General features: G+C 36.0%; 1 protein-coding gene across 1 annotated transcript; it reads left to right on the forward strand.

The window, feature by feature from the left end:
- The first annotated feature begins 69 nt into the window (after window positions 1-69).
- Mtpbeta (mitochondrial trifunctional protein beta subunit) lies at window positions 70-14,255 on the forward strand. Its single transcript, XM_088263883.1, has 11 exons — window positions 70-203; window positions 1,208-1,382; window positions 2,712-2,899; window positions 4,300-4,487; window positions 5,441-5,615; window positions 7,186-7,316; window positions 8,659-8,760; window positions 10,039-10,152; window positions 11,400-11,474; window positions 11,739-11,816; window positions 12,989-14,255. Exons 1-11 carry the CDS (start codon window positions 134-136, stop codon window positions 13,121-13,123), a joined length of 1,431 nt encoding a protein of 476 aa, XP_088120009.1. The 5' UTR covers window positions 70-133; the 3' UTR covers window positions 13,124-14,255.
- The last annotated feature ends 1,192 nt before the right edge of the window (window positions 14,256-15,447 follow it).

Consider the following 15,447-nt stretch of genomic DNA (forward strand, 5'->3'; position numbering starts at 1 on the left):
TCATTTAAGTGAATAGGTGTTCTATTTTGACAGATTAGCAAGTTTAAGCGCTGGTCAAAGTCCGATTTTGATTTGGTATTCGTCGTTTTTATAGCGGCGGTAATTTTTGCAGTTGCTCGAGTTTTTTTCTACAATGGCGTCGTTTATTGCTAAAAGTCTCCTCCGGGTTCCGCTAGGTGTGAATCCAGCATCTATAAACTATGGTACGTAAATTTGTCAAAATTTGCATTACGTGGCTTGATAGATTTTTTTACATAATTAAATTTACCATTCTAATCAATCGAGGGATCCAAGTCCATTATTGTTTTGACGAAAATTGATTGAAGGAAATAAAGTTATTTCCAGACCTGCATTGATCGGGAATTAGAAAATGCAGGTTATTTCCTTTAAAAAGGTCGCATTGTCTTTTTCATATTTATATATTTTATACTACAATAAATAACAACTATAATTCATAGCACTGATTATATTGTAAATTCGACACAAGATTTTGGGTTCTTCAGTGTGAATTTATCAAGGTTCAAAAAACACTAAATGGAAAATCCAGATTTTTTCTGAGCTATATTTTTTATTTTATGGCAACAAAGAATAGAAGTAATGGTTGGTTCACCTGGGGTCCCTTACCCGTACGCATTCTTGCTTGTGTAAGTTATACAGGGTTATTGGTAACTCGACAGGACGAGGTAGGGGCATGCAAATGCAAGAAATTTAAGTATGACAATTTATCGACGTGCCCTACGTAAAGTGCTCTAACTACATTTTTGTCAATTTTGAGATATTTAGTGAATGTTATCAACTGACCGTTACCTATAAATATAAACAAGCAAAAATTTTTTAAAAATAAATTATGCCTAGTTTTCAGGCGTATAAGACGCCATCTACATCGAATTTTCAAAATGAACTGAACTCCTATAACGCTAACTACTTAATTTTGACAAAGCATAAAGTTTTAAAACGATTGAATACATTATTTTATCGTGTTTTTGAATGTATAATACTAGTTTAAAATTTCAGATAAAACCGTTAATTTATAAAAAAAATATGCTGAAAAAATCTTCTAAGCTCTCTCCTGTAAAGTAACAGATTTGCAGATAGAAAACTTTACGCAGGGGCCTTCGGTATGGCCGAATGTTAACAGTTTTTGAGATAGTATTTTACAAAAATGGCGCCATACAAATTATCAAAACTATTATTATTTTTCTTGTAGCCACATCTCGCAGCCTGTCGGTGGGGTCTGCCCTTCAGGCCAAGCAGAGGAAGTCGGTCCAGGACAAGACCGGGAAGAATGTGGTGCTCGTGGACGGAGTGCGCACCCCCTTTCTGCTCTCCTTCACCGACTACAGCAAGCTGATGCCGCACGATCTCGCCAGACACGCTCTGCTGTGAGTGTACCCTATTTGTGTTGCGGTAGATAAAAATACTACAGTAAAAAATGTAGCCAGCGTAAGATTGTAGCGCTGTAAAGTACATTTTGATATGCACAAAGATGTTGAATGACGCATATAGCTTGGCCTTGATATAATTTGCGGGTTAGCTGTAAGTTAATTATTTTTCCGCCTCCGTAGTGTAATGGTAAGCATGCTCAGGTACTGTACTGGAGGTCCTAGGTTTGATACCTAAAAAAGTTAAATAAGTGATTTTTCACTCTAATATTTACTCAATATTACTCCGGACTGGTACCTGAAACGCAGGGCTGATCACCTTTTATTCATTTGATAACGATCAAGATAGCACTGTGTTTATATGATGCAGAAACCTATGCACTATCGGGTGCGGATAAGGGTTGAGGGTATGTATGATGATGCGTGAATACCTCGCTTGTTAGACTCATCAGATTGCTTAGCAACATAAGTCCTGCTCACTTGCTTAAAGAACACTGTTTTAAGTTATAAAAGTAATTAAAAGTTGAGGATATTTTGTATAGTCTACATTTCACCTGATGATGGAATGATAATTCCGAAACTGGTGAAATAGTGTTTTTTTAAAAGTGGTATTACACAAAGGGAACGATGAACGATAAGGAGAGTGTTATCTCATTCTATCCCTATTTCTAGTTTTTCAATTGTGTGTCCAAACTTTACACATCGCTCACTCCTTTCAACAACGTCAAATATCAAAAATGGACAATTTTCAATTGTACATGTTTTCGGAATGTCCAGAAAATGTACTATATCCCAGCAAAAGCGGCATATTTTTAACTTAATATTTACCCGCTACAGGGCAGAAAGTGTTGTTTTTGCATTTTGAAGAAAAGGTATTGTTTAATTTTTTTTTAAATGTACTAAATATTTTTCAAATGGAGAAAAAACTTTCAGGTTTTACCTAAAAAGATCTGTTGCACAGTAAAAAGTTCAATAACTGGCTTGATATTTATTTTTAATACATTATATTATATTTTCAAACTTAAAAAACGTTCTCCTGAAAAATCAAGTTTTTTGATTTATGACGTTCTTGAAAGGAGTGAGCGATATGGAACAAATCAATATCCGGCGTGATATTGTTCAGTTTCATGGCGGTAGCTTTTCCTACAGGCATAACCATCGGCATATAATTCAATCTTACATTTTATTATATTCTTAAACTTTAAAAAAAATCTCCTGAAAAATCAAGTTTTTTGATATATGACGTTGTTGAAAGGAGTGAGCGACAAATAAATGAGGCATTTGATTGGATGGAGCTATATTCACCACCTTCCTACATTACAATTGCAGTGGGCTGCTGCAGAAGACCGGCCTGAACAAGGAGCTGGTGGAGTACATCGTGTACGGCACGGTGATCCAGGAGGTGAAGACCACCAACGTGGCGCGTGAGGCTGCCATCACCGCGGGCTTCAGCGACAAGACTCCCGCGCACACCGTCACTATGGCCTGCATCAGCTCCAACCAGGCCATCACCACCGGTAACCCGATCCCGTATACTTTTCAGCAATAGCGTAAACTCGCACTGCACGCTTGGCCACTATTCTGGAGGTCCCGGGTTCGATTCCCGGGGGGGTCAAATAAATATTTGCAAATAAAAGTGATTTTTCACTCTAATATTTATACAATATTACCCTGGACTGGTACCTGAAGCGGAGGGCTGATTACCTTTCCTTCATGTATGAACGATCAAGATAACACTGTGTTTATATGATGCAGTGCCCTATGCACCATTGAGGTGCGGATAAGGGTTTAAAAAAATGCAAATAAGCACACTGAGTATACTCCTCTTTCAGTATTAAGGGGTATTTTTTAAAAAGGATTGACGAGTTTTATTGAAGAAAAAAGTAAGTAAGAAAAAATTCAGACATATTAATAAATAAAAGTATCTTTCATTTAACTTTTACTCGGTGCATAGCAGCACCTTTCCAAATATATTTTTGTCACTTGTTTCAAAGTATTCAACATCATTATCAAACACCGTATGATAATGATTATTTGTGATAACGGATAGTGGTTTAATGTGGTTTAATTATTATTATTATTACATTATAGTGGTTTATAACATTTTGAGTTGTCACGGAGTTGCCATGTCAACCGTTTTACCATGTCGACCCGGTTAAACCTGTGCTACGTCATCCCATTTGCCATGTCAACTCTGTAACCATGTCAACCCTGTGCCATGACAACCCAGTTGCTAAGCTAACACAGTAAACATGTCAACCTAGTTACCATGTCAACCCGGTTAACCCTGTGCCAAGTTATAGTTATATGTAATAATAATAATAATGACTCTTTATTCTAGCTTGACTAAGTGGTGGGTGCAATACAATCAGACATATATCGCTCACTCCTTTCAAGAATGTCATAAATCAAAAATTGTCAATTTTCAGTTATGCATGTTTTCGGAATGCTCAGAAAATGTACTATATCCCAGCAAAAGAGGCATATTTTTAACATGATATTTATCCGCTACAGGGCAGAAAGTGTTGTTTTTGCATTTTGAAGAAAAGGTATTGTTTAACTATTTTTTTAAATGTACTAAATATTTTTCAAATGGAGAAAAAAACTTCAGGTTTTACCTAAAAATATCTGTTGCACAGTAAAAAGTTCAGTAAGTGGCTTGATATTTATTTTTAATACATTGTATTATATTTTTAAACTTTAAAAACGTTCTCCTGAAAAATCAAGTATTTTGATTTATGACGTTCTTGAAAGGAGTGAGCGATATGTTTTATAACATTTTTAATACAAGGAAATTAAAAATAATAAACAAATAAGAAAGTGAAAGGAAAAAAAAAAAAAAAATTGTTATGTTACATCATCATAATAACTGTTACTCCATTGTTAACCCTTTCTCTCTGTATGTCTGTTGGCGCAGGCGTGGGGATGATCGCGTGCGGTGCGTACGACGTGATAGTGGCGGGCGGGGTGGAGTTCATGTCGGACGTGCCCATCCGCCACAGCCGCAAGATGCGCTCGCTGCTGCTGCGCGCCAACAAGGCCAAGACGCCGCTGCAGCGCCTGCAGCTACTCGCCTCCCTGCGCCCCGACTTCTTCATGCCCGAGGTACGTGCGGAATCCTACATCCCGTGCACGGAGAATTAATTAGGGTAGCCAGTGAGGTGAGCTAGGTGCTACTTGGTAGGGTAGGGTAGGTACTGGTCGCGTTTCTATATGTCACGCGGGTAAGTTAGTGGATATGCACTGCTTTTCTGCCTATATGGAAGGCACGCCCCTGCTTTGTGGTATACAGGTCAAATCTCTTTGTAGCGAATACTGAATTAACAAAATTTCCAGTATAAGTAATCTGCAATTCGTCCCCGGAAAACTTCCATATAAAATGTACTGAACCAAAATTCCATGTAGCGAAGCCCATCTCAGAATAACAAACTTTTTTTTCAATATTTTAAAATGATGTTACAATTCATTTCAAAACATTGAGAAGTCCAAAAGAAATCAGCAATTAAAAACCTATTTGAACTTGCTTTTTCATTCACTTTTCTTTCATTGCTAATAAATTTATTTTTTCCAAAAGTCTCACGTTTGAAAATCGTAGTTTCATTTCTGTTGTGTCCTGTAGTAGGTAGGTACCTATATTGTATTGATTACTGGCCAGAAGATCAGGTGTAGTGTAACAGTAATAACTAATTTAAATTTTCTAATAAGAGTGGGTATAATATAGCGATAAAATAAATTTAAAATGTGTCATTTCCTATACATCCAGTGTAACGAATTTTCATTATGGCGAAATATTTTTTTGGTCCCGTGAAGTTCGTAATACCGAGATTTGACCTCTAGTAATATAGCGCTCCTTATCATTCATTGTTTGCTTTGTGTAATACCTCATATAATACCACTACTTTATGATTACCGGTTTCAGAATAATCATCCCATCATCAGGTCAACTGTAGACTAATGTAGAATAATAATAATAGTTTATTCTGCCCTGCTTCTTGGCTAGTGAGAAATTTGCTCCCATTCAACAGTTGCATTACGCAGTTATGTTTGTGATTTGTCAGCTGCCTGCCGTGGCGGAGTTCTCCACCAACGAGACCATGGGGGCGTCGGCCGACCGCCTGGCCGCGGCCTTCGGGGCCTCCCGCGCCGAGCAGGACGAGTACGCCCTGCGCTCCCACACCTTCGCGCAGCGGGCGGCAGACGCGGGCTACTTCACCGACCTCATACCCATGAAGGGTGCGTACTATCATACTTGGGGTAGTATCATATGATGGATAATCCTGAAATTATCCGGAACATTAGTCTGTATGTTCCCGATAGTTACCTAAGACAGCGTCCACATAGATTGTTTCACATTCCTATACACAGGACCAACCTGTCGATGGTTGTGCCTGTAGGAAGAGCTACCACTATTTTGAACAATATCACATTGGATATTGATCTGTTCCATGTGTCTGAAGGAGTTTTCCAAAGCGGGATTCTTCTACACCTTTAAGTCTTCTTGCTTACTTTTAATATATACGCCTTGAATATTGTTTGTTATGTATATATTATTTTTTTGTTGTTGAATAAATTGAAATTGAAATTGAAATCATAAAAGTGGGGACTGACCGGAGCATTTCATCGTAACATTCGCGGCGAGCGTCCGAACATCGGATGGAGTACTCGGAACAGCTCGGCTGGCTGTACTGACTATACGAATGCTCGCATCGTAACGTGTTACGTTGACGAAATGACTCCGGTCAGTCCCCACCATAAGGGTAGAATCATAATTGTTATCGATTTGGCGTTTAATTTGTAGAACTCCATTTTAAATTAATGTATTAAATTTTAAATCAAACACTGGTTTTTTGTATTATTTTTTGACATCTCATGAAAGATGAAGAAGGATATGGAAGTCACGGCATTTACGAGGCTGACGACCATCATAGGCTGGTTTAAGTGATCACTTTACACACGTGTAACATTAACCAATTCTACCCATTATTGACAACCACACTACTCAAATTCTTGGAAGTTCTATATATATGAACCAATTTTGAAACATTTTTCTTGAATCACTAGAACTTCATTAGAGACATCTATCCAGACTTCCATATCCTTCTTCATCTTTCAGGTTTTGTGAACATGTATTTGGACACACTCAAAATGTCGTGAACTGATTTTTTGAGTCTACTAAGTTGTATTTTATTGTTAAAAAACACAAATATTTTGTGACAGTTGTTTTAAATAGTTATGGGATTTTCATACATTCACTTTCTGGGAGAGACAAATCTTAAATGAGGCTTGGAATACTTACACGATCTACAATCGTGGGATTACGGTTATGTTGTTGTCCCCACTGTGTCACCAACATACCCACATTCCTTACAGAAACAAATCTGTTTTTAAATTTCATCTTCAGCGTGACAAAAATATCTCTAAAGTTAGGCATTTAAGGGCATTCAATTTGAGGACAGTTTAAAAATATTTTTAAAAAAAGGTACTTGCGAGGTTAGTGCTTGGAATATATCGTAGTCGTACAGGAGAAAGTGACTAACTACCAAAACGTAAAATGTTCAGGAGGGCCATTTAAGTCACTTTTGTTTGGCAATAAAATAAACACTAACGCAGTTAGTCATTTTTAACAAGTCAATATATTATACTTCCAAGTTTAAAATCCTTTGGGATTTTTTCAGGGCAATATTAAGCTAGTAAGATATCAAATAGTCAATGATCACGTTTTTGTAAAACAATGCACTTGGTCACCTTCTCCTGTATGACAACGATATGTATAAAATAATTTGATTGGATTGTCCCGTAACAGTTGATGGCAGAGAGAAGCTCGTGGACAAGGACAATGGCATTCGAGTCTCCTCTCCGGAGCAGCTGGCCAAGCTGAAGCCGGCCTTCATCAAGCCGCACGGCACCGTCACGGCCGCCAACTCCTCCTTCTTGGTCAGTATACCCAATGAACATTAACCCACTCTTAAACTTCTCCCCGAAGGACTTGTACAGAGTCTGTATCCCTTCAGATATATTCCACTCAATCAATGAAAAGTTAAGGAATCTAGAATTTACATAAAAAATTAATATCACTGAATTAAGTTAATAATACTTATTTTCAATATTTCATCAAAGATGAAGAAGAATATGGAAGTCTGGGCATTTACGGGGCTGACGACCGTCATAGGCTGGTTTAAGTGATCACTTTACGCACATGTAACATTCACCAATTCTACCCATTATTGACAACCACACTACTCGAATTCTTGGAAGTTCTCTATATATAATATGAACCAATTTTGAAACATTATTCTTGAATCACTAGAACTTCACTAGCGACATCTATTAGTGAGATGATCTTCCATATTCTTCTTCATCTTTGATGAGATGTCAAAAATAATATGAAAATAACTCCTGTAATTGGAGATAATCCAGATTTTGTGAACAAGTATTTGGACACACTCAAAATGTTGTTAATAATTCTTGCTGCACGAAGGTGTTGGCTCTGGATGCAGTTGGTCGAGCGGGCAGGTGTAAAAGAGAGCGATTGCAAGTGTGTAAGGGCTCTTATAGCCTCCGCCACGTCACTGTTCTCGCTAACTCACTGTTGCCAACTTGACGGCTCGGCAGGTCCGCTGTCTGTTTAGGGGTCTACCTGAGTCACCACATCTTCTTATAATGAATGTTTTTTCTTCTTCAAACCCTTATCCGCACCCCAATGGTGTATAGGGCACTGCATCATATAAACACAGTGTTATCTTGATCGTTAACACATGAATGAAAGTTGATCAGCCCTCCGCTTCAGGTACCAGTCCAGGGTAATATTGAATAAATATTAGAGTCAAAAAATCACTTTGATTTTTTTGACCCCTTCCTGGGAATCGAACCCGGGACCTCCAGTACGGTAGCCCAGCGTGCTGACCATTACACTACGGAGGCAGACAAGACATTAATCAATGTTTAGTTAATATATAAATTAAGCAGTACCATGAATTGGTCTCTAGTCATCCTTATATATATTGCGTTTTTTCTTAGCTTAACCCTTTCCGGTCCCCCAAAATTAAAAAAAAATCGTACATTTAAATTCCAATTGGAAAAATCTTTTGTCCTCTGCTCCACATACTGTTGTAATAGATACGAGTGACAAAAATGTAACCTTGGAATTTAAATAAATAATACTTATGAAAAAAATATTGAATATCATCCGACATGGGACCTAAGAGGAAAAAATCGATGTCGAATTAGATTCGACATAGAACCAGTAAGGGTTAATGAATGAGGGATTTTTTTGCAGACTGATGGAGCCTCCGCTTGCCTCATCATGTCGGAGAAGAAGGCCAAGGAGTTGGGATTCAAACCTAAGGCATATCTTCGGGACTTTGTCTACGTTTCACAGGTAAATATTATATTTATATTTTTTGCACAGTTTGCTAATGTAAGGATTTCCTTGTTTATTCATTCGCTTGCACTCCAAACTTCCCATTTACACCCTAGATACGTTCCAAGCAAACCGTGTAAAAAAAGTATACTGAAATAACAGTAAAATATGGTATATAGGTTTCCTTGTATAAAAATGAATTCAGAGTATCAACAAAAAAAAGCTTTTATTGTATCTTAATTTTATTTAAAAAATATGTAGTCCCCTTCTGCATAGTACTGAGTAGTAAGGGCATGTGAGGGATGTAGGAAATTTCAAATTAGTGTTGCGTATTTTCAAATGAATGTTGATTTAAAAAAATAAGATAAATTGCATCGCGTTATTTCAAAATTATTTTTAAAAATGTGCAAAAAGGAAGGTAACTGTATTGCAAGTCAAAATATGTCAAAAGTCAGTTGAATCAGTTTAACTTTATACATATTAATATTATATTTGAATTGTGTTACGAGTTTGATAAATATATCCATTTTTAATTTAAGTTTTACTTATTAAATACCACTATTTCTTAAAATCTATTGTGACACATGTTTCGATGCATTCCACATTATTTTGAAACATCAAAAATAATGCTGAATGCATCGAAACACGTGTCACAATGGATTTTAACAAATAGTGTTATTTACTGAGTAAAACTTCAATCAACTTAATAAATTGGTAATTACTTAATTGTTACACATGTGTAAAGTGATCACTCAACCAAGCCTGTGATGGTCGCAAGCCCTGTAAATGTGCCCTGTAAGACTTCCATATTCTTCTTTATCTATATGCTGAGATGTCAAAAATGTTAGTTATATTATTTTTTGACATCTCATCAAAGATGAAGAAGAATATGGAAGTCTGGGCATTTACGAGGCTGACAACCGTCATAGGCTGGATTAAGTGATCACTTTACACGAGTGTAACATTCACCAATTCTACCCATTATTGACATGTGAACCAATTTAGAAACTGTGTTCTTGAATCACTAGAACTTTACTAGAGACATCTATTGGTGAGATGTAAAGAAGCTTTTTACTAAGCAGAAACTCTTATATTAAAAATAATATGAAAATAACTCCTGTAATTGGAGATAATCCAGATTTTGTGAACAAGTATTTGGACATACTCAAAATGTTGAATATTAAGTTTTGCCCAAATCTTGATATAAGTGCCAATAACCGAGTTTCCCCAGAACTTGCCCAGAAAGTCTCTGGTGATTGGTCTCATTCATCTGAATAATGTGCCGCTTGATTTCAGGATCCCGTCGATCAGCTGCTGCTGGGACCCGCATACGCCATTCCCAAAGTGTTGGAAAAATCCGGATTGACTATGGGAGACATTGACACTTGGGAAATTCACGAAGCTTTCGCTGTAAGTGTTGGAAAAGTTGATGGCAACCCAAAAACCTAATTTTGTCACAAAATTTGACAGCTCCAATGAATATTTTACTTTGCCGGGATTAATTTTGCTTCTATTTAAAAAAATTAAGTATTTTAAAATTAGTTATCAATTGACAGTATCCAGTGATGCTGTTGAAATTTGACCTTCCTATGTTCATACGAGAAAAGAAATTAGAAAAAACACAAAATTAATATAACAATATCCATTATTACCAATGCAATATTTCAAAAATTGTCTCAATATATTTGCTTTTCTATTGGTGGACCCAAATTTATGTTAAAAGCAATGTAAATTTGGAACAAAGCGGTGTTTAAAAATCAGTTGCTAAACCTGTTTTAAAATTTTTGCTAAATATGTATGTTTTTAGAATGTTGTAACCGCTAAAATATACTTTGAGTGGGTGCTTGTTTTTCTCGATTCTATTTGATATAACTATGCTAAAGTAGTCAAGCTTGCCAACACGATAATCAATATTGCTTGTGATTCGAGCCCAGATTTGGGAAAATTATGGCAACACTTGTTATATTCAAGCAAATATCACAAATTTACTACAGAATTAACATTTTTCAGCAAATGCATTTAGAGTTGTAGTATGTAACTGGTTATAACCAGTAATATGAAATGGCTGCCGGATAACTGTGAAACTAACACTCTTGTGGAGAGATTTAAATATAACGAAATGTCACTTATGCAGTTACAAAATACACATAAAAAATATTTTTGTAGTAATAACTAATAAAATGGAATTTTTGTATTATGTCATCATTGCACCACATATCGCTCACTCCTTTCAAGAACGTCATAAATCAAAATACTTGATTTTTCAGGAGAACGATTTTTAAGTTTAAAAATAAAACACAATGTATTAAAAATAAATATCAAGCCACTTATTGAACTTTTTACCGTGCAACAGATCTTTTTAGGTAAAACCTGAAGGTTTTTTTTCCATTTGAAAAATATATAGTATATTTAAAAAAATAATTAAACGATACCTTTTCTTCAAAATGCAAAAACACTTTCTGCCCTGTAGCGTGTAAATATTAAGTTAAAAATATGCCGCTTTTGCTGGGATATAGTATATTTTCTGGGCATTCCGAAAACATGCACAACTGAAAATTGACAATTTTTGATTTATGACGTTCGTGAAAGGAGTGAGCGATATGTGACACGTATTATATTGTTAAAAAAAACTTAAGTGTATTCCTTTTTATTTTTAGGGGCAAATTTTGGCTAACCTCAAAGCAATGGATTCTGATTGGTTTGCGAAACAATATCTTGGATTGCCTTCAAAGGTATTTTAATGAAGAAAAAAGTTCTTCACTATTTTGTTACAATATAAATCTTGTTCTATGATTGCTTTCATTTAGTGTCGTAGTGTGGTTAATATAACCATAGACGGCTCTATTGGTATATTTTACCTTATTCACCCTGGAATTGTAAATATGGTAAATTTGCTTTATTTCAAATTCTCTTTAGACTTGACACATTACCAATAAAATAAATAATTAAATTTATCTAAAATTGTCGGTCAAACTAAATGAATTATTGTTGTGCAGGTTGGCAGCCCTGATATGAGCAAGTGGAACAACTGGGGAGGTTCCCTCTCCATCGGTCATCCCTTTGCCGCCACGGGGGTAAGTAACTCATTGAAATAACCACATAGCCGACTCACTCACCAGGTTGACCAGAATGTCAGTAATGTGTATTTATGTAGCATGTACATGGTCGATACAGACAACAGAATCCCTCTAAGCCGTCACTTTTGGGACTGGGGGGTATGGACGGAAAAAAGGTCGGATTATCAAAAATACCGAAAAATACGGATCTAACGTTGAATAAACATCTCTCAATTAAAAATAACTATGACTGTCCGGATTTACAGTCCAATAAACAATCTCTCTACTCAAAAATGACTATGACTGTCCGGATTTGCAGTCAAATTAACAATCTGTACTCAAACCAGACTGTATGACTGTACAAATTTACAGTCAAATAAACAATATCTCAATTAAAAAATGACTATGAATTGTTCTCTACATAAAAACCATTGCATTAAACTGCACAAAAGCTTTCACAACATTTTGGATGTGTCCAAATCCTTGTTCGCAAATCTGGGTTTTTCCATTTGGGAGTTATTTTGACATCTCAACATAGATGGAGGATAATATGGAAATCTGGGTATTTACAGGGCTTATGACCTATTACTATTGGCTGGTTTAAAACTATCTACGAGGAGATGCATGAATGTGGAAGAAGCGACAAATGTTTGCAAAGACAGTGGTGTGGCATTTTATTTTCTCTGTCTACTATTACGGCATAATACTTTCTCTGCCTGCGCTGTTAGTTAACACACTTCGGACGTGAAAGGTATTTCTACCCATTCAGTCAATTGATGCTTAAGGACGGGAAGGGTATTCTCACTCAAGGGTATTCTGTGCCGGCCTCATTTCAAAGGCAGAAAAGAAGGAATTACCTAATGTTTTTATATGAATATAATATACAAATCTCTTTGTTGAGGTCATAACTATATGTATATAATTATCAAATCTCATCGCCAAAATGTGTTAAGTAAATAAATAAAATTTTAGATTTTAAATAAAAAATAAGATTAATGAATAAAGTTGACGTAACCTGTAATAATAGAGGGTTAAAACTAGATGTATCTAAAAGCAAATATATGATTATCAGTAAAAATGGAATCAGGAATGATAGACTTAATAATCACTGGGACCAGTCCTTAAAGATCTAAGCCAGGATATAAATAAATTTGCCACTATGAGACTATTATTTATTTTTTTGTCACCAGGTGAGGCTCGCGATGCACACGTCCAACCGACTGGTGCGCGAAGACGGGCAGTTTGGCATCATCGCGGCCTGCGCCGCGGGCGGGCAGGGGGTGGGCATGCTGCTGGAGAGGCATCCCGAAGCCACGGCAGACTAATGCAATACGTACTACAGACTTCCCTCAGTGCCGCCCGATAAGCAAAATCCCTCCAAACCAACCCCCGTTTAGTGACCAAATCGCTTTTTCTCCATGAGCCCTCTGACCTCCACTGCTGGATATAGGCCTCTTCCCCTTCTTTCCATTTCCTCCGGTCGGTTGCTGCTTGCACCCAGTTTCTACCCCCCACAGCGACTATGTCGTCGGACCATCTCTTTTGGGGTCTTCCGACACCTCTTTTGTTCTCCCGAGGTCTCCATCGTAGGTTTCTTGGGATCCAGCTTGTGGGGTCCTGTCTTACAATATGTCCTGCGCATTGCCATTTGTGTTCACTGGCAGTATGCAGGGTTCTTTTCTGTAGATTATAATGACACTTAATTCTGTAAATTTTATACAAGAATAAAACAGACAGTATGTGTCGTTTGTAAGCAGTGTCAAATCACAATTCTTTGTATTGAGTTTAATTTTTTTTGTTGAACTTAACCCTCTCGAACACAAATTATGAAAAATATGTTTAGAAAATGTCTAGAGTTGAATTTCCATGGGTAATAAATGGGTGTAAATGCAGTTTGTTGAAATAAGCAAATTTCGTTAGTCAAGGCAACGGAACAAAATTATTGAATTTAAATAACTTTAGAAGACATTTTATTAAATAAAACGACCAATGTGTAGAGAATGTCAAATCTGATATTTCTCCCAATTGATACTGCAAAATGTGGTGTGTGCACTGATGAGATTATATTGTACTCCATAAATTTTTTTAAATGTTTAAATTACTCTTTTTTTTAAATATCTAATATTTTTAAAATTTTGAATTCAGAATAAAAATAACAAAACACCAATAAAAATACAATTTACACATTGTTGAAGTAAAATGCATATTTCTTTGTTATTAGATAGTAAATTACAGTGAAATCTGTTTATAAAAATAACCAGAACTGTATTTACTAGTAAGTGATTTTTAAAGTTTTTTGTTTTAACAAAAAAGCACGCTAAAAACGTATGCTAATCTTATATTTTTATATACAAACATACTTTTAATATTCAATCGTAAATAAAACAAAAATTCAGTATTTTGTAAATAGGTTTTTGTGTCAGTTTATAAATTAATAAAAATAAAGTTTATTAATACTGCTTTCGTTTTATTTATTTGTTTGTTCTTGTCATTTAAAAATACCTCTTAATTGTGCTGCTATTATTTTTTTAACAAATTATTATCGGGTAGTATTTTCATCAACCCCGACCCTAATTCGTATACTAATTAGGGTCGTATACTAATCACAAGTAACCGCAAACCCAAATCCCATCTGTATGTTTTTTAGTAAACGTCTTTTTTAAACCTATATCCACACCCCAATGCTGCAAAGGGCACTGCATTATATAAACGCAGTGTTATCTTCGATCTAAATTTCTTCTTCTTTTAGGACTAGGTCCTGTCATTCTCGGGTCGCTGGAAGACCAGCTATCCTTCCATCGGTTAGGTGGTCTTCCTGGGGGTCTGATCCTGCCTATGCTGCTGTCCGCTGCCACCCTCACCACTCGATCCGAACTCGCTCTTCTCTCAATTTCTATTTTTACAAATGAAATATGGAATTACAAAATGGAAGTTGATACCCATTCTTCAGTGCGTGTCGTGTCAGGTCCCCCTGACGTCGATCACTTGACAGTAATTGTCCTTGTCTTAGCAGCTCTAAACAGTCCTGATCCCCGTCCAATCTCATATATATATATATATATATATATATATATATATATATATATATATATATATATATATATATATATATATTTTAGCCCATTGGTGGGTTATTTTTTCTTCTTCTTTGTGTGCCTTGTTAGGTACCCCCAATGTTGGCGATCACTATGGCAAAGGCTTCGCGATCCTGCGCCATCCAGAACAACTCCACTCTTCACATCCCGGTCCAGTCGCGAATGTTGCGAAGCCACGATGTACATTTTCTGCCAGGTCCTCGGCGTCCTTCTATTTTCCCCATCATTATGAGTTATTTTTGACCATTTTTTTTCTATTGTTGTAAAAGCTTATTAATTTCAACAATAATAATTAAAATTTTTGCCATAATTTGAAAAATATTTAGAAATTCTGGTTTCAAATGATTTTTGTGGATAGACCAATACTGGACCCTGATTGGGAGACATCGACATACAACTAGACGCTGTTCCAATTCTTTGAAAATAAATGTCCAAGAAGATTCACAAGAAATAATTCCTTCATTCATTCTATCAGACACTAGATGTTTGCCATAAGTATTCTTCTTATCCTATTTGATGGGATTATGGGTTAAACAAAAAAGGAAAAAGACTCG

This window comes from Brachycentrus maculatus, unplaced genomic scaffold, assembly GCF_059751285.1.
Source record: "Brachycentrus maculatus isolate JH-2025_06_01 unplaced genomic scaffold, ASM5975128v1 h1tg000206l, whole genome shotgun sequence".
Lineage (NCBI taxonomy): Eukaryota > Metazoa > Arthropoda > Insecta > Trichoptera > Brachycentridae > Brachycentrus > Brachycentrus maculatus.